Source organism: Danaus plexippus, chromosome 8 (assembly GCF_018135715.1).
Source record: "Danaus plexippus chromosome 8, MEX_DaPlex, whole genome shotgun sequence".
NCBI classification, from domain to species: Eukaryota; Metazoa; Arthropoda; class Insecta; order Lepidoptera; family Nymphalidae; genus Danaus; species Danaus plexippus.
In genome coordinates this window covers 8,305,399-8,324,094 of record NC_083542.1, presented here as the reverse complement: position 1 = coordinate 8,324,094, position 18,696 = coordinate 8,305,399, and the positions used below count along the sequence as shown (strand labels likewise).

The window sequence follows — 18,696 nt, the reverse complement described above, 5'->3', positions numbered from 1 at the left end:
TTTTCTGTATTCATTTGTTTAGCGCCCCAGATGGTTTAATTTCACAAAACAGTCCTTCAGATGGCACTGCAGTCCGTATCTATGTTATTTTAAATGAAAAGGTTAAAACTTAGGTTTTCGCTATACGTATTGTTTACCTCGCTTTATAGTTTATACACATCTCTCTGACCGTAAGTCTGAACGTCAGAGTCGGAGTCACGAGCCAAAATTAGTTTAATATATATAAGTATAGACAAAACCTTGACGTGTATTTGTTATAACCGCAAAACTAATATTTGTTTTCCGGTCTGTATACCTTCAAAGGGTTGAAATAAAAAAAAAATCGAACATCATTTCACTTGCTGTATCGCCATTTTTTTTTAAGTTATTAAATCTTTTTAGCTTATGTCATTATATTTAAATAGTAACTATAACTTTTTAATTAGAGAATTAAAAGTTATAAAATATATATATATATATATATAGAGTTTAATGACTACATTTAAAACACCAGTTGGTAAAAAATCCTTCTCTTATTTAAAGAACGTGCCTTATATAAAAAAAATTCTTGAAAATAAAACAGTCCATAAAAATATATTTTAAATTACTTTAGTGTGTAGAACAGTTTTTTCTTAAGCAAGACAAACATCAATAGATTTGCTCTTCAAATACCCCGACTGACATAACGTTAGAAAATCATTAGGACCTAAATAATAAGATATTTTCCAATATAAAATTGTATCTAAATTGTATATAAATGTTACAATACAATATAATTGAATAATATTGTATTGTAACATTAATAAAAAGCTTAGCGGCTAAATGGACACAGATTACTAATATATTACAGATAATTTAGGAATATTGATTAACCAAAAAAATAGCTGAGTAGATCTGTGCACTTAAACAATTTGATAGGGCAATTCGGTTTAACGCCGTGACTGCTCATGAATTATAATTATAATAATTTTTCCTAAACGCTCCATAACCATTATATACGCATTAGCACAGTTTAAAAATATTTATATTAAAACGAAAGTAAATTGTTGGAACATTTAGAACCGGTTAGATTTTAAAAATAAATTATCTTCCAGACGACATGAAAAATAAAAAGAAACAAGTTAGTTATATGTCCTGTTGATATAATAAATGTTGTAGCCAGCCTTGTTCATACTTTAAACAATATATTCAAGGTATATTATGGGTATATTACAGCTGTCATATTTCCGAACACGGCTTAAACCTGAGGAAGCACTCAGTGTTCCATATACAACGAGTTCTGTTGGAAATCTCATGATATTTTTTAAACAACATGGTCAACATTTTTTCATTCTCATTCAAAAGTCGTAAAATTCTGATAAATAATTGTGTAAAGATTTTAGGGAGTACTCATGACTGACATAACATGACATGACAATACTCTGGGACATCCTGTTTATAGGAAACCCACACATATGGATAGGTATCCCAATGGTAACTCACAACACAACCCTATCCAGTTAGCTGCCGTTGGCAAATCTTTGTTTCAGAGAGCAGAACATCTTCGTGATGCTGACCATCTAGAGGCCGAGCTGCAGCATGTAAAACATGCTTTTACTACCAACAACCTGCCCGTGCCTCGCCAGCATCGTCAGAACCACTTAAAGCCACCCACGGATGAGCGACAACCTGCGATATTACCTTATGTGAAGGGAATTACTGACAGAATAGGCAACATCTTGAAGGAGGTTTCTAACAAGACTATATACAAATCACATAAGAAAGTGAGCCAATTCTCAAGACCTATTAAGAGTACCATGCCTTTACAGGTGTATACAAACTCGATCGTGACTGTGGCTTGTCATACATTGGACAGAACAAGAGGAGCATCGGTACAAGGGTGAAGGAACATGTCTCAGGCATTAAAAACACATAATGGACAAACTGGGCCACTAAATTCGATTCGAAAAACCACAGGTCATCGCCAATGAAGGCAGGTACATACCGAAACCTATACGTGAGGCTATTGAAATTAATATACATCCCAATTTCAATAGAGAAGATGGCTGGAACTTATTCAACACCTGGGACCCATAAGAAATGTAAAATCCCATATCCGTGACCACACCACACTACCTCGAGATACACTTAGCGCAATTTGCCGGCATTCAGAGCTGTACGCTAGGAAATTAAGAAATCGTTGACGATAAATAAAAAATCACAAGACCAATTGACAGACACTCTCATCTCGTCTGCCCGTGATCACGGTTGCTGGAAAGGAACCGAAATGTCGGAATTATTTAGTTCATAAAATAAAAGTATTGTATTATCCGAAAACCTTAGCTTCATTTTCACTTCTTGGTTTTCTGATGACAGAAAACAGAATTCATATACATACCTAGTGACTTATTACTTAAGGACAATTACATATATATGTATAGAGCAATCCACACAATAAAATATAATGTACAATTAAGTTCTGATACATTAATTATTTACATATAAGTGTGTGATTTAAAAACAGCCTTCAAAATGATGTTCAATACTTTAGGGTTGTTCATATTAATATTAATCGCTTTTTGTTAATACTTATCACTTTAACAGGCTATTTGTAGTTAACACACTCCCTGTGACGGCAAAATGTTGTTTATACTATATTGTAATAGTAGACGTTCCTGTTAATAAATTAATAAACAGAAAAACATTGTAGTTAATAGATACTCGGTAGGTAGAGTATATGACCGGTTCATAATAAAACATAGATGGTAACAATACAATAAAGATGATATGAAAAAACTTTACGTTATAAAAATTAATCCAACATTTCCTTGCAACTATAATTATACAGGGTGTGTAAAGAAAGCCGGGTTTTGCCTTCCCAGCATCAGACGATAAAAGCGTCGGTGTTGGCTTTCCCCGTTTTTTTCTCGCTTCTTTCACCCACAAGTCCACAGATAACTTAGAACTATTTTCAATTTGTAAATTAACTATCTCATTAGCCACAAATAAAGGTAACGTGAAGCTGGTTAGAAGATTACTTATTCGGTATTAGATGAATAATTTACCAAAAAACTTGTTGTTTTATCACATAAAAATCAATTTTCTAACATAAATGTGCCTATAAAGACTTATCCTCGAAACGAATCGACCCTGATTACTAAACGGAAAGCTGTTTCGTTTCAATGGTGGATTAAACATTCGTCTTCGTTATTGTATTAAAAATAAAGACTATAATGCTGAAATATAAAAAAAAAAACAATAAGGTGTAAAAATACTGTGAAAAAATTGCAGATATTTAGTGTGTAATAAGTTTTTAGCACCGTATTTGGTATCTTAGCAATTATTATCTAACCGGAATGCTGTAACTAAATAGTTTTTATTGAAAACGAATAGAAAGAGTTTGGTGGAGAAAAAAGGTTTAATTATATATAGAAATCCGTTCATTATAGCATGAAGTTCTGACAGATTTAAAGACATTTGTATATTAATGTATTTAGTATGAATTAAATGAAGAGGTCAATTAATAAGCGCTAAAGTTCTGCCAATTGATTAAGAGTTATACATACAAATGTTGATAAAATCAAGCGGAAATAGTTGGTTAGAAATTCATTACTACACACTTCAAGATAAAACAGACATAAGCGGTGAGATGTTTGTAAACAATACTTCAATTTAATTATTATTAGTCAATAATGTGCGTACATACTCTAACAGTCTACAAACTTTACTTTACGTTTAGAAACTTTATCCTACATACTGAATGTCATTTTATTTTGAATGCATTGCCAGTTTTTATTGGTACAATCAAATTATTAATGTTAGTATATGTTATAATATTTGGTAATGAGATCTCAGACTTTGGCGAGTATTCATTGAATAAAACTAATATTTTTCGGATTTACTACGCGAACTTTATTATTTTATTTTAAAACAACTCGTCTGCCCGTGATCCCGGTTGCTGAAAAGTTACCGAGACGTCGGGATTATGTATTTTTGAAACAATAAAATCCGCGTAGTATATCCGAAAGTATATTAGTTTCATTTATAGTATTTGGTCCCTGACGTCATATATATATGACGTCAAAGTGTCCAAGCCAATTGCTCTAACAGCTACAGTCAAGCCGAAACTAAAAGATATGTTTGGAGAAAGCCTCTAACCGATCCGGGGCTCTTGATAACTTAATATACTTTTTAGTGTTATATATTTAAAACTTAATAATAATAATAATGTCAATATAATTAAAACAACACTTCAACAAAATCCTTTTCATGTGGGTACAGAAAGAGGCTATGGTGGTAAGATTTTTACGATCTTGCAACTTGCTGCACAGGCTTGACAGCCTCTCTTGTCTTCTTTAGAGATGTCTTCTTAAAAGACGCTCACTGATACTGATCTTGTCCTCACTGTATCCTCTATATTCAGATCCTGTATAATATGTATGTCATAATTATCTGTCCTTTTTAATTAACATAAAAAAATCATGACCGTATTTTAATTTCTCGTCCTTGTCCTCTCATAAATAAGGCGCCTTTTTATATGTTGCATCTCTAAGGGACATGTCATAACTACACGTAATCAAAGTATTAAAAGATTTGTTTGTTTCTCAATTGATTTTTTAAAGGCCCCGTTTCAATCCCAGCCAGAAGTTCAAGGAAAACTATGAAACATACTTATATGTACATTAAAATGAGAATTACACAATAAAACTTTATACCTATACCTAAGACTACATGTTTGCTCAGACGTTAGGATACCAAAACATCTCATTTCTGGTGTGGTATCAGAAATCTTCTGATTCATACTGTTAAGTTTGTTCTTCAGAGTCAACAGAGTCCCTCGCTATATGATATTTTATCTATGCACCGCTGTTACTCCGCCGGTGTTCGTTTAATTTTCAATACATTACAAATTACGAAACATAACATATATTTAAAATAACGTTCTTAAATATTCAGTACTTAACTACATATGAGGAAAAACAATAATAAGAACATTCTAGCGTAAAAGAATGGTTCATGTACACATATTTTTTTTAAACCGAATTTCGAAATTTTAATAAATTACGTTATAACTTATATATAATATACGTTAAAACTTTACAAATAGACATTTAAAAAAAAAATATTTTATATATATTCTGAAGTAAACTGCATAGAAAGAAAAATAATTATATGAATACTCAAGTTGAAGCGAAAGATTACATAAGTAAATATTAATAAAAATTTACAAATTTAAACAAAGTATACAACGCTTCATCAGTTCTTTGTTTATGGTGCAGATAAATTTCAGGATATTTTTTTTTATTAAGTCACATTTATCAATGTCAAGGTATTTGATACTGAGCCACAATTTATTTTAAATAATGTATCGATTCAACGAACGAAATATTATATACATCAGGCTTAGTGTCAAGAGGATTATATTATATTTTAAATATAATTATTTGCAACTGCAAAAAAAAAGAACGAATTAAGTACATAACAAGTGTCACGGCTTAGTGTCACTGTCATTTGTCAAAAGGTTATCAGAGCAGATTATAAATATATTTCTCGATAATTTCACGCATCCTCAATCATGAAATTAAAAAGATAATGCGTGAAAGGTATGTCTTTTTCGTTTTAATGTTTTATATGTTGCTAAAAATAAAATGTTATGATTCCGTTGCGCCGAGTAAAATATTGTTAAGAGGGAAATTAATACAGAAAAAAAATTTATGCTTAAAAAATAATCACATTCGAGTATTATAACATCAACTGCAACAAAAACAAACGTGACGTAACAAGAAAAAAATTGCATTAAATATCTGTAAAGCCAATCAAGTATGTTTAAAAACCTTTTTAAAAACTATTAAAATCTGTTATGCTCTAAAAATATAAAATAAATAAGATATTTTTAAAGACGCTATATTTATATGTAATATGACAATTATTTGCCATGCTAAATTGGAAACTACAACAATTTTATGTGAACTATGTCCGTGTCAACAAAATGAGTCATTTAACAGCCAAGGTGCTGCGCATTGACGTTCCAAATTGTTACTGGCTTTCTTCCAACCTGCAAGTACACTGGTCTTTACGTGTCATGACTCTATAATCATTATATATACCTACACCCAAACTGCGCTGAAGAAGCCAGTAAAACCTTTTTTTAAGTTATTTTTACCAAGGAGTTTATATAAAAGAAGATATTTATATGATACCAATTTGTTCTGCGTTCGTGACGCAAGATAAAATTACTTTCCCTAACAATTCATTGTATCATAACTTTTTCAAACAAACAACCAGTAATTGACTCTGATTATAATTAAATGAATAATTTTATTACGTTCTTAAAGAGTAACTTTTGTAATTATTGAATAAAGAAATAAAATTTAATAATGAGTGAAATTACTTTCATTTTTATAATAGAAAATTATAATTAACGCTTTAATATTACATTCGCTAATGAGACTATTTTTTTCTGAATGGGAATATGGACTATACTTTGTTTGGACGCTGCAATGTGAATATTTAGATAAAATAGAAATATCTATATTAAATTTCTAGTTTAAAGAATGTCATGTACGATTGGAAAATTGTTTTATGAGATCGATTCCAAGGGATTAATATTTTTTCAATCCGTCCGTCACAGAGCGACATCGTGTCTGTTATCAGGATCCACTCAAACGTACTTATATTAAAGTGCTTCTTATTTTCATCATTTAGATAACTACAAATACGATACGTGCCTCCGTCGTAGGTATTTATTTATATGTAATCTATTACATTATATATAGTCCTTATTTTTATAATATATAAATTTAAAATCATTTTAAAATCGTTGTGATTGATAATGTTCTATTAATAATAATAATTAAATTTTGCTTAATAGATTATTCACTTGCAACGATAATCTCTTCAACATCTCACATGTATACATTTTACAATATAACGTTATATAAATAAAAGCTAAAAATTTCGTGAGTACGCATTTAAATGAAAAATACGTAAAATATTACTAAAGTACAACGCTACGAGATAGAACTTGATAAATGCGAAAATATTTCAACATGACTTTTCTTAACTTTTTTTTTTTTGTTAAATGAAAGAGGTTGATTGTTTGATTATATTTTTTTTATCTATAAACAAACCTTACTTAACATGAGAAGGTATAGGATTAAAACTATATATCGCGATAAATATATCATACACATTAAATCATTAGGTATGATTTAAAAATAATTATTATTTTTAAACCGATAGTTTACGTTACGAGCTTTACTTATTTATTACTTGAAATTCAGGTACCACACACTCAAAGAACAATAATCTAATAGAAAAAAAAACAAATGTTTTCAAAAAAGGAATAATTTTTAAATGACGGAATGACGGAACACTTGATTTGATTGTAATCTTTATCTCCTTAATTACCTTTCATTAACTCAAATGATTTCTTATTTATTAATAGGTATTCAATAGTACAAACGTTGACATTGCCAGACTAATATACGATTTCAGTGCGGACGAGGCCATGGCATACAGAAATATAATAGGTACCTTATCATATAGAAATGTAATTTACAAAACATCAAGTTTAGTCGCTATAAAACCATACAATCCCGACGTTTCGTTTACTTTTCAGCAACCGTGATCACGGGCAGACGAGTTGTTTTTAAAATAATATTAAAAAATTCGCATAGTAAATCCGAAAAATATTAGTTTTATAAAGTCTTAGACCTCATTAGTTGTTATAGTCTAAATAAGTACCAAGGCATTACTAAAATACGACTATCAAAGAGTGTATTTAAAATAAAATTTATTATTAGAAATTGTTTGAACATACAAGACATACTCGTAATGAATAGAAGTAAATATTCAAATCATTCAAACAGAGAAGATTGTATTCACATAATAATTAAATACAAATTTTCTTTAGTAAAAGTGACAGAACTCCGAAATGTTTTGACAATTAAATATATACGTATAAGTTTACTTAAATACCATAAAATTAAATATATATGTTACTAAAATTACAGCACCATACAGTTGTTCACGTTATTCTAAAAGTAATGTATTTTCAATTATATTTTCTGTTTTATTTAAACACACTTTGATGGTATCGAAAAATAAAAATATCTCATATAACATAAAATAAACATAGTTTCATAGAAACAATGATCTTTATAAGACTTACGTGTTGTTGAAGAGTGTTTTATTACTTATATAAGTTTATTGATACCTACTTACATCAAACAACGCAGAGGAAGTCGCGAGAAACGCTTAGGTAGTTTATAAAACAAAAAAGTGAAAAAACATACTTGTGGGAATGTAAAAATTTCAAGAACTAATTGCAGGCTGTTAATACATGTATACGTTATTTAGTTTGTGTTTTAAATGATTTTTCTAATGAGTTGTTCTATAATAACATATATAACATTAAAACATATATATATATGACATATAATTATATCATCTGTAGATAATATCTTATCAAAAATATAAACTACATTTAATTTTTAATCATTGGTATATAATAACGATTATTCACAAATAAACTTATACTGTACACAATACAGTACGTACAAATTTCTTTTGTTTTTATCTTTGCAATACACCAAATAAATGTCCAAATCAATTAATTATATCTTGCGGTCAATCGATAGATAGTTGATAACTCTGCTTACTACAAGTTCGCACCGACACGCTGCATACGAAGAGTTACTCGTTTCTCATTCAATAACCGTGTGAATTGTGTGACCAATAACCATGCAAAATTATGGTAATCGTATTGCACTTTAGAATTTTTTTGTGTACGTCAGTTACTAAAACATTTCCAACACGGAAGCAAACTATTGAAAATATTTACTAAAATTCAGCTATTCTGTAACTAACCTATTTTACATTTCAACTCTTTACGTCTATTAACTTTATAGGTAATTTATATTTAAAGTACCTCAAAATTATATCATCAAAAAAAAAAATTATAAAAAAATTAACTAATTAAAATAAAATTTAAATATTTCTCATCCAATCTTTGTCACATCGTTGATAAAATTTATTATTAATTGTTATCCGATGAAATAACAAAATTTATACACACGTATCTCTTGTAGCATTTTCTCCATGAATTTTCTTTCTAACTTTCATCATAAGTTATCATCCTAATTAGAATGAACCTTTATCGGCTTTTGCGTAACTGTTAGTAAACGGGACTTTTGTGCAAATCAATTCACACCACAATTTTGAAATGCTTTAAATTGGTATTAATAAAAAAAAACTCTTATATTCACAAAATTACATGCAACTGTCGTAAGTCGTAACTGTATAACTATATACATTTTTATACTTTAACACGAGTTTTGTCCGCAAAATGTCTAATAGCGAGGAGCGTGTTCGTATAATGACTATAAACCTTACCTTTTTAATGTCATGTTTTATAAAAGATGTGAAATAAAAGTTTTCTGACTGATCATATTCTATGTATATGTTTTCTATATGTGTGTCTGTGTTTCATCACAGATGTAAAAAAATCATAATCCATTTGAACAGAATTTTTTAGGGACTTTGCTATGCGACCACAGCAGAATCGCCTTGCGGGCCCTGTGGATTAGCAGAAGAGCGGCGCGTGGGACACCCGTTGGGTTTTAGTCGGTAGTGCGTCCTTTTCAGGACGAGAGTCCGACGTAACTCCTCTTGTTTTCTTCCTCCCCAAGCAAGAGAGTATGCATTAAGCATTTTGCCCACGAACAAAAAAAAGGTACATTGCTATGTGTAGGAGTGACCTACAGACTGATCTGGTTCCAAGACTGCAGCAAAATCTTGAGAGAAACGTGCCAAAATCTGTTATTTAGAGTTTTAATAGAAAAATATAACGCCTGACAGTGAACAGGTTTTACCAGTTGAAAGAGCTTAGAGAATTATTTGCTCATTACTTTTGAAAGTTTTTTTAAAAAACTGTAGAGAAATAAACAGAGTTATCTTTTTTCAATTTAAAAGGCGTTAGTGAATTAAATTAGCTTTGACATTATTTAGTTGGTATACACAAGAAAACTCGACTGTTGATTGTCATATTAAAAAATCTTAAAGATCGTAAACATCAAATTCATAATTAAAAACATATTGAATTACAACGGGAAGTCTTGGACGGAGGGGATATTCAGCCTTTTGTGATGTGCACGGAGGAAAGCCATTATTGAAGAAAAGAACTTCATTAAATATTTTATAGTTAGTTTGCGATAGGTCTTCATTATCGTATTAAAAAGGTTTTAGTGTATTGAAATTGACTTCTTTTTATTTAATTTGATTCTAAATTCATTAGAAACATCAAGCGACTGAGACCGTCTAGAACCAGTATTAAAATCATTTTAAATACGCCAAATATTAAAATAAAAAAAATGTCTGATTGTTGTAGAATATGTATATAATTCGATTTCAATCCCCTAGGCACAGATAATGCAGTATTTTAATATTGGACCATAGCTTTAAAACAATCAAGAGCTGAAATCTTATCATAGCAACTCAACGAGACCAACTCGTCACCACAAAAATTCCTTAATGATACTGATTTTTTTTATTATCGATCTAATCGACAAAGGGAAACCAAAGAGTATAGTTAGAAAGGCTTTATGACAAAATAATTAATTTGTTAATTAAGTCTAACATTAGGATAATTGACAAAAGTGGATTTCCATAAATATCATTTGGTAATTGTAAAGATCATAATCAAATTATTATTGTTTTTGGTATAAATAGGCCGTATTAAAATAATTTGAATCATTCGAGTTTAATCATCCAACATGGAAATGAAAACTTTGGTAAGTACAGCATAGTTCTTATTTTTAAAGCTAAAAAATATGTTTGAGAAGTCAATGTTTTTATTATTATTATTATTCAACAGCTCACCGTGGTATTAGCAGTTGTACTTGTTTGTCATGGAAAACCAATAGTGGATAATGCAAAGATAATGTCTGGTGTTTTCATTCCGGCTGAAACATTTAAAAACCTTCAAGATGACGCAGCGAGGAATGGGCTACAAGATAAATCCATAATCACTCCAAATTCGGAAATAGATTCACAGGTTCGCGTAAATCCTTCAAATCAACAACAAAAGGAACAGAATCCAATAAATCAACAGTCAGTATCGTTAAATCAACAACCAAGCCAGCAGCAAGTTCTTATCAATCAACAACCTCAACAGCAACAACAAATTTCTATTAGTCAACAACCTCAACAACAAGCTGTTGCTCAACCGAACCAGCAAGTAGTTTATCAGACGCAACCACAACAACAAGCTGCTGCTCAACCGAACCAACAGCTAGTTTATCAGACGCAACCGCAACAACAGGCTGTTGGTCAACAGAACCAACAATTAGTTTACCAAACGCAACCGCAACAATCCAGTCAGCAAGTTATTAGTCAGCCACAGCAGACGCAACAGGTTATGAGCCAACCAGATCAACAAACCGTATACCAACAACCGCAACAACAACCACCTCAAACCAGCCAACAAATTATTGTAGCTCAACCAAATCAACAAGCTGTTTATCAACAACCACAACCTGGTCAACAGGTTATCATAGGTCAGCCGAATTCCCAGGCAGTCTACCATCAGGGAGCACCTGGTCAAATTGTTGTAGGTCAGCCGACATATGTAAATCAACAATCACGTCCGGTCTACATCTCGCAACCAGCTAACCAACAGCCATTATTGGTAAACCAGCAACCTAATCGCGGACAGCCCATATATTTAGCACAACCAGGACAAACCGTATTAGTGGCCCAACAGCCCAACCAGCCCTCGGGTCAACAACAGTATCTGATCGGTCAACCTCCCCAACAGACAATACTTGTTGGACAATCCGGTCAGATTATAAATCAAAGGCCACAACAGGGTAACGTGTACGCACTTGTGCCAGTCTCAAGTTCAAATAATCCAAATCTTAGTCAAAACCAAGGCGGCGGCACCATTTACATCCCTGTACAAGGATCGAATCAAGTTTTCACTGTTGCGTCTTAAATTTTTACAATTCCTTCATATAAATCTAGTTTGTTACTGAAATAAAAAAAAATTGTTATTGAAATCATAGAATTCTTCTATATCCTAGTCCCGATTACCCTCTTTCATTATCATCAGTAGGTCTTCTTTACTGAGAAGGAAATGACCTATTTTTGTAAATACATTAATTTAAGAAATAATATCCACCAGCAGGTTCAAATATAAAGAAAGGAACTGAATAAAATGTGACTTCATATAAAAAATTTGCGTGATGATGTAATTGTTCCAATAAAAAATTCTTTAAAACTTTAGGGTGTCTTGTGGAATAAAAATGTCATAATGAATAAGCCCTAATTTCTGAACGAACACAAATCAACAACGTTCTTTATTTATTTTTCTTTCCGAACAAAATTAAACAGCCAACGATCTTCATTAAATGAATATTAAGACCCTTAATCCTTCATCCTGTTTGCCTTAAATAAGGGAGAATACGTATAAAATAATAATTATAGCAACATCTGTTTCATTACAAGCGTAACCTGTTGAGTCGAATATGTAGTATATCGTCCACGATACTGCAAAAGCGCTGAGTTACTATTTGCAATAGTTCGTAAATACACGGCGGACAACTTTCCAGGAGAGGAAAAAACTTTATAATTTGAGTAATTAAAATGTAAAGCTATTCTTACTGAAATATTAGGTTTTTAGTGCACCAGGCCATCAGTTTTTCTATTCAGACGGATGCTACAGCACTTACGCGGTATTGTTGAGCCACTATCAGCCTCGAGATATGGTACAATTAATAGATACGCGTTATTGAAACAATCATTGAAGTACAAAACAATTAATTATTTATTCATTTTAATGATGGCACTTATGGCACTTTTCAGTCACAGCTATATAGGAAATAAACATTTCTTTATAATCTCAATCAAAATAAAATCTATTAAGTAGTTACAACAATTCTTTTGCACTGTTCAACCTTCTCGATACGCGCATTCTTATCACGCATACCAGAAAACATAAAATACTAAAAACAAAACAATAATAAAATTATCCTTAATCATACAACAAGAACTAAATAGTCTCAAAATTATCAAAATACCTAATATTTTAATCATCATAAATTAAATTATTATAATACTCGCGGCAATCGGACGGTGTGACAGCTTTCAGCTGCTGTAGATGATTAAATTTAATTTTAGTAATTTTTTGAGGACCATTATGGAGCTGTGGATGATCGGATAAGATAAGATTTATATTCTTTAAGAATCGTAATTGATATTTAGTTCATGTAGGTTATTTTTTACCAATCCTACTAGATATTAATAAATATTAATTTAATTTAATTTAGCAATATATTTAACATACAGTTGGAGCGGATGTATATAAACTTGACACAAAAATGTAATGTTTAAATTGTTTTTTCAAATATATTTTTAAATTAAAATTGTCACCAAGTCAAAGATCACCCCTTGTAGAGTTCACCTTTGTGGCTAGTAAGTCTCCGCAGGATTCCGAAGTAGAGTGAGACTCGATGCTAACCATGCCTAAAAGGGAAATTAACACAAATCTCGCGAGGTCAAACTGGACCTCAGCTTTATCCCACTCAACAAACGAAATTCGCCTAAAAATTTATAATATTTAAATTATCAGGGAAATGTTAAATATCTAATAATAAAATACTTTTTCGAGATGTTCAATGTTATATTATTACGATCAGCAGATGAACTATTTTCGTTTGATATTTTGCACGCAACATACAAAATTTAAATCATAAGCAAAAGGCTTGTGTTCAATAAATTGTAAAAACATTATTTCACAAATTATTCGCCCTACCTCAATTTGAATGGTATATATGAAATACTTTTTTAAATGTTTATACATTTATCAATACATATTATAAAACGAAGTCCCTCGCCGCGTCTGTCTGTCTGTCTGTTCGCGATAAACGGAAAAACTAATACACCGATTATCAAACAGTTATCATAACTCAATAGCGTGATTCTCGAGAAAGGTTTTAGTATATAATTTGTTAAGTTTTTGTATTTACTTGTGTGTACATTAACAATATTTGTTAATGTACATAGATGTCGGGAAAACATGAGCCGTCTGAGAGCTTTTAACGAAAACGCTGTCTTAAGTCTTTGAGATATAACAAAATAATATATGGTGGAATTGTGTATCTTATATAGGTCAACAGAAAAGGCGGTGGCATATAGCGGTGGCATATGTCTATACCTTGAGGATAACAGACTATATCCATTTTACGACTAATAAATATTGGCATTTCTAAAGCGTTTATTGGAAAACTATTTACATATTTATACCGTATTAAGTCTTATCAAAATAAATTACTTATTTTTCAAGGCTACATCAGTATCTGAATATTACTTTTTAAATCATTTAAATCGGGTGTATCATTTGAAAGTTACTAAAATATTAGTTTAATAATTCTCAAAATTAAATAGGCTATTTTATATTTTTAGTAAAGTGCCCGTGCGATGTCCCTAGTTATCTAATAACTCATGAATTTAGATATTTGACAAGAAGTTGCGGATATCCTTGAAATAACAATTAATTAATAATATTTTTTTTTATTACAAACGATGCTAAAGTAACCTTATAACACGGCGGACCTCTTTTGTTCTGTTTATTTTCTACTTTTTATGATATTGGCGCAATGTACTTTATTATATATTAGACACGAATGAATATATTTTTTTTTAAATATATTGCTTTAAATCATATGTTTCTGACTTACATATATTGTTTTATAAATACTTAAAAAAAAGATCATAAGAATAATAATAATACATTTGTTTTGAATCATAAAACCTATAAATATATAGGTACTTAATTTCTGTACAGGATACTCAAACCTCAACCTGTACACAAATTAAAAATCTGAACGACACCCTTTGTAAGTCTTAGACACCAAAGAATATCTCCAATAAGACATGGCAGAACAACAGATATAAATTTTAATCGTAATTACAATTAAAAAATTTATTCTTTATAAAAGAATTAGTAATATATTATAAATATTATACTTAATCATATAACTATTTTTTTGTTATCCCAACACTCAATTTCAAACGCACTGAACAGCAGAAGTAAACTGTGTATCTTTTAAACTTTTCTATTATTATAGTATTTTCATGAATAAAATTACTATATAAAATTGAATATATAATAAGTTTCTTTTCGTATATAACAACTTGATTACCTTTTTTTCAAGTGAATAAAAATTTATATTTAATCTGTACGTTACCAATTTATCACATATTTAGTATGGCGGATGCGGTGGAGTTGTCAATTTATCATTATGTTTGTTTTTTAAAGATCAAATAGAAATCTTACAAAAATGTCGTCTACAGAACCTTCACAGAACAAGACCTGGGAACTATCCCTATATGAATTGCACCGTACACCGCAGGAGGTGATAACAGATGCCACAGAAATAGCGGTATCACCGCGCAGCTTGCACAGTGAATTAATGTGTCCTATTTGTTTGGATATGCTAAAGAAAACTATGACTACGAAAGAATGCTTGCATCGGTTTTGTTCAGACTGTATTATTACTGCACTTCGATCAGGAAATAAGGAATGCCCTACATGTAGAAAAAAACTGGTATCTAAAAGATCACTTAGGCCTGATCCCAACTTTGACTTACTTATATCCAAAATTTATCCTAGCAGAGACGAATATGAAGCTCACCAAGAGCGGGTTTTGGCTAAAATAAATATGTCCCATTCCCAAGCTTCTTTAGTAAACTCTATAACCGAAGGTATAAAGTTGCAATCACAGAATAGGCCACAAAGAGCGCGCAAAAATCATGACGACAACAGTAACGCTTCGAATTCAAACAATAATACGGAGCCTCCACAAAATGGTAGCAGTAGCTCGGTACCTAAGGACAGTACATCTTCAGCCGCAAACCCTACCACACCCGGACAATCAACTTCGAACCCTGCATCTGTACGGAGTACTCCATCTCCTGTGCCATCGAACATTAGTTCTGTTTCAAAAAACACCAGCACAACTAAGCGGGCTAAATCCATTTTGACATCTGAACGCAGTGAAGGAAGTGAATCTAGTGACAGCAGGTTAGAATGTAAATATCATTCATAGTCTTAATGTCGTACAAAAAATGCTTGTACTTCATAATTTAAACTATTTGTTATGGGCCACAATTAAAAAGGTCATTCACTTCCCTGTTATTCTAACTCCCTACTAAATATTCTGTCTTTGAGATATCATCTATGTCAATTTCTTTTCCAGGACTGAAGGCGAGAACTCAATGGACACAGAGGGTGAAAGTGAACCCTTGAATCCTAATGAAATAGAGCTCGTGTTTAAACCACATCCCACAGAGATGACAGGAGACAATCAACTAATGAGAGCTCTCCGAGACAGTTCAGTGAGATATTTAAAAACTACAGCGAATGCTTCAGGTGTGACTTACTCATATATTACAAATAATATCTTCATGATATTTAAATCATAACCTAATAGTATTAAATATAAAAAAAGCCTCAGTAATTGCCATTTACTTATTATTCTGGCACACATAGGGCGGTAAATGAAGTAATCATAGTCCAGAATGACATATCATTTTGGTAAAGAAACTGATAACCAAATATAGCTAAGGGCAACCTCAAAGGAACTGGCTTTTTTAATAAATAAAATGCATCTAAATTTGTTGATCTGTTTAAGAGTTACAATGCTAAAAACGGAGAGACACAAACATCTATATCATGCTAATCACACCCCTCTTTCCATGACATGGTCTAAAACTTCACTATCAATTTACTCATATTTTACTCCAAAAATGTTTTCAGATTTTTTTTTTTATTAATAAGTAACTCAAGAACTTTGTATTAGAATATTTAAGAAGTGATCTATTGTAATATTTTAGTGGATCATCTCAGCAAGTATCTCGCCATGCGTTTAACATTAGATCTGGATGCTGAACTACCAGAGACCTACCGCCTCTTGAACTTCTGTATCTATGTGGCTCCATCTCCTGGACAGTTTGTGCCACTGGCCGGCTCGCAGACGTTGAGACAAATTAATGATAAATTTTGGAAGGTATGTATCCATCTATGCATAAATGTGTGAACGAAAACGGAATTACAATAATACCTCAGGAATATTCTCAGTATCAATTTGTATACATGCTTCTCATTTATTACATCTATTGTAATCTAAAATATATAGAATTAAATACATTGGAATGTATCATTAATATTCTACGAAGCCAAGTAGTCTTTCCCAATCAAATACCCTAATGTATTACAGGCTTGTTAAGCGGATTTGAGTTATCTTTTCTTCATTATAATAATAAACTGTTATTAATATCGTAATATTGACTGTTTACAGGTGAACAAACCGCTGGAGATGTACTATTCTTGGAAGAAAACCTAGAAGTAAAACACATTTTAGTTATCATCTTATAACTAAAATGGTAATGAATCTGATATAACATAGATTTATTAAAATGATATTTAATTTTTAATTAATGGACATATGTGATTACTTCTATATACACATGGCCATAACATGTGTTATAATCTATAGATATAATAATCTAATATCTATAGATATTACAAAATCTGTATTATATATAAGGATATTTCGTCGGTGTATTCTCATTGATTCATGTATGTTAGAAACAACATGTAATTTTATAGAACTGATTTAGTTTTACACTAATATGTAAAGCAAATATTGTTGGCAACACTAATTAGTCGGATATAATACTTTACGGTACAATGAATTAATCATAAAACTATGAATTTCAAAATGTAATTTAGATTTAAATGTATTATGTAGGCAAATAAATATAATATTACCAATTTTTATCATAATAAATTGATACTTCTTTTTATTTTGTACAGATAATAAAAATGCATTTCTAATTCCGGTTTTATATTTTTTTAAATATACCATATTAATGGTTGTAAAAATCACATGCAGTCGGCAGTGTACAACTAATGTGCAATTATATTATTCAATTAAATTTGACATTTAACAATAATCTTTGTTTTATTGACTGGTAACCCATGGTGCACTATGTGCATTACAAACATGTTTATTATAAAAACTGATATACATACATTTTAAACAATGACATATATTAGGTACAAGACAATAAATATTAAGAAATAAATATTATGTTATTATACATCTGTATAACATATTCAACATACTTGGACTAAATGGCGCTAATTTAAAAATCGTAAGCAAAGCACTGTTTCAGAATCTTTGTGTTTAATTGTTTCTCGAATTGTAGTGGACGTAACGTGATCTGAAAGCGTCGTATTCACTGGCAAGTGCTTTTGTCGCTTCCAGTTTTAATAAGTGAAGGGCGTCATTGATTTCTTTTCTATCCTTGTTATCACTGACAGTAGAAATGAATGTTTGTAATAAAACGTAATCTATTACTTCAATCCTTTCAGCAGCAACCATTACTTTATCCAAATCTTTAGAAAATGTTGGTGATGCAGTACCATCAGCATTTTCCCTGTAATGTATCAATTTTTCTATCTTTTCCCATAAATCTAACACTTTGCGACCGTGTTTAAAATTGCTTGAAAACATAAAATTTCTAAATAATTTACGACCCTTTTCATCAGAGAGGACATTTTCAATTCTATCGGTGTACCGATCTAAATCAGATGTTGTAACACCTTCAGGATCATTACAGCCGCAGGCGACAAAACAACTATCCATGTTTTAGTCATTTGTGGACACTTCA

General features: G+C 30.8%; 2 protein-coding genes across 2 annotated transcripts; both read left to right on the top strand.

Moving 5' to 3' along the window:
* Positions 1 to 10,699: 10,699 nt before the first annotated feature.
* On the top strand, positions 10,700 to 12,039 carry LOC116777057 (putative uncharacterized protein DDB_G0271606). The gene is made up of 2 exons (XM_061521319.1): positions 10,700 to 10,751; positions 10,835 to 12,039. The coding sequence occupies exons 1-2, from the start codon at positions 10,734 to 10,736 to the stop codon at positions 11,951 to 11,953; spliced, it is 1,137 nt and encodes a 378-aa protein (XP_061377303.1). The 5' UTR covers positions 10,700 to 10,733; the 3' UTR covers positions 11,954 to 12,039.
* A 3,172-nt stretch (positions 12,040 to 15,211) lies between these two features.
* Positions 15,212 to 17,976, top strand: LOC116773197 (E3 ubiquitin-protein ligase RING1). The gene is made up of 4 exons (XM_032665621.2): positions 15,212 to 16,042; positions 16,218 to 16,390; positions 16,855 to 17,027; positions 17,319 to 17,976. The coding sequence occupies exons 1-4, from the start codon at positions 15,300 to 15,302 to the stop codon at positions 17,361 to 17,363; spliced, it is 1,134 nt and encodes a 377-aa protein (XP_032521512.1). The 5' UTR covers positions 15,212 to 15,299; the 3' UTR covers positions 17,364 to 17,976.
* Positions 17,977 to 18,696: the final 720 nt, after the last annotated feature.

Bases quoted from the DNA above. Each gene is read 5' to 3' on its own strand.
- LOC116773197 (XM_032665621.2), top strand. From the start codon at position 15,300: ATGTCGTCTACAGAACCTTCACAGAACAAGACCTGGGAACTATCCCTA. The intron at 16,391-16,854 runs GTGTGACTTACT...GTAATATTTTAG, and splicing joins AACTACAGCGAATGCTTCAG to TGGATCATCTCAGCAAGTAT. The intron at 17,028-17,318 runs GTATGTATCCAT...GACTGTTTACAG, and splicing joins TTAATGATAAATTTTGGAAG to GTGAACAAACCGCTGGAGAT.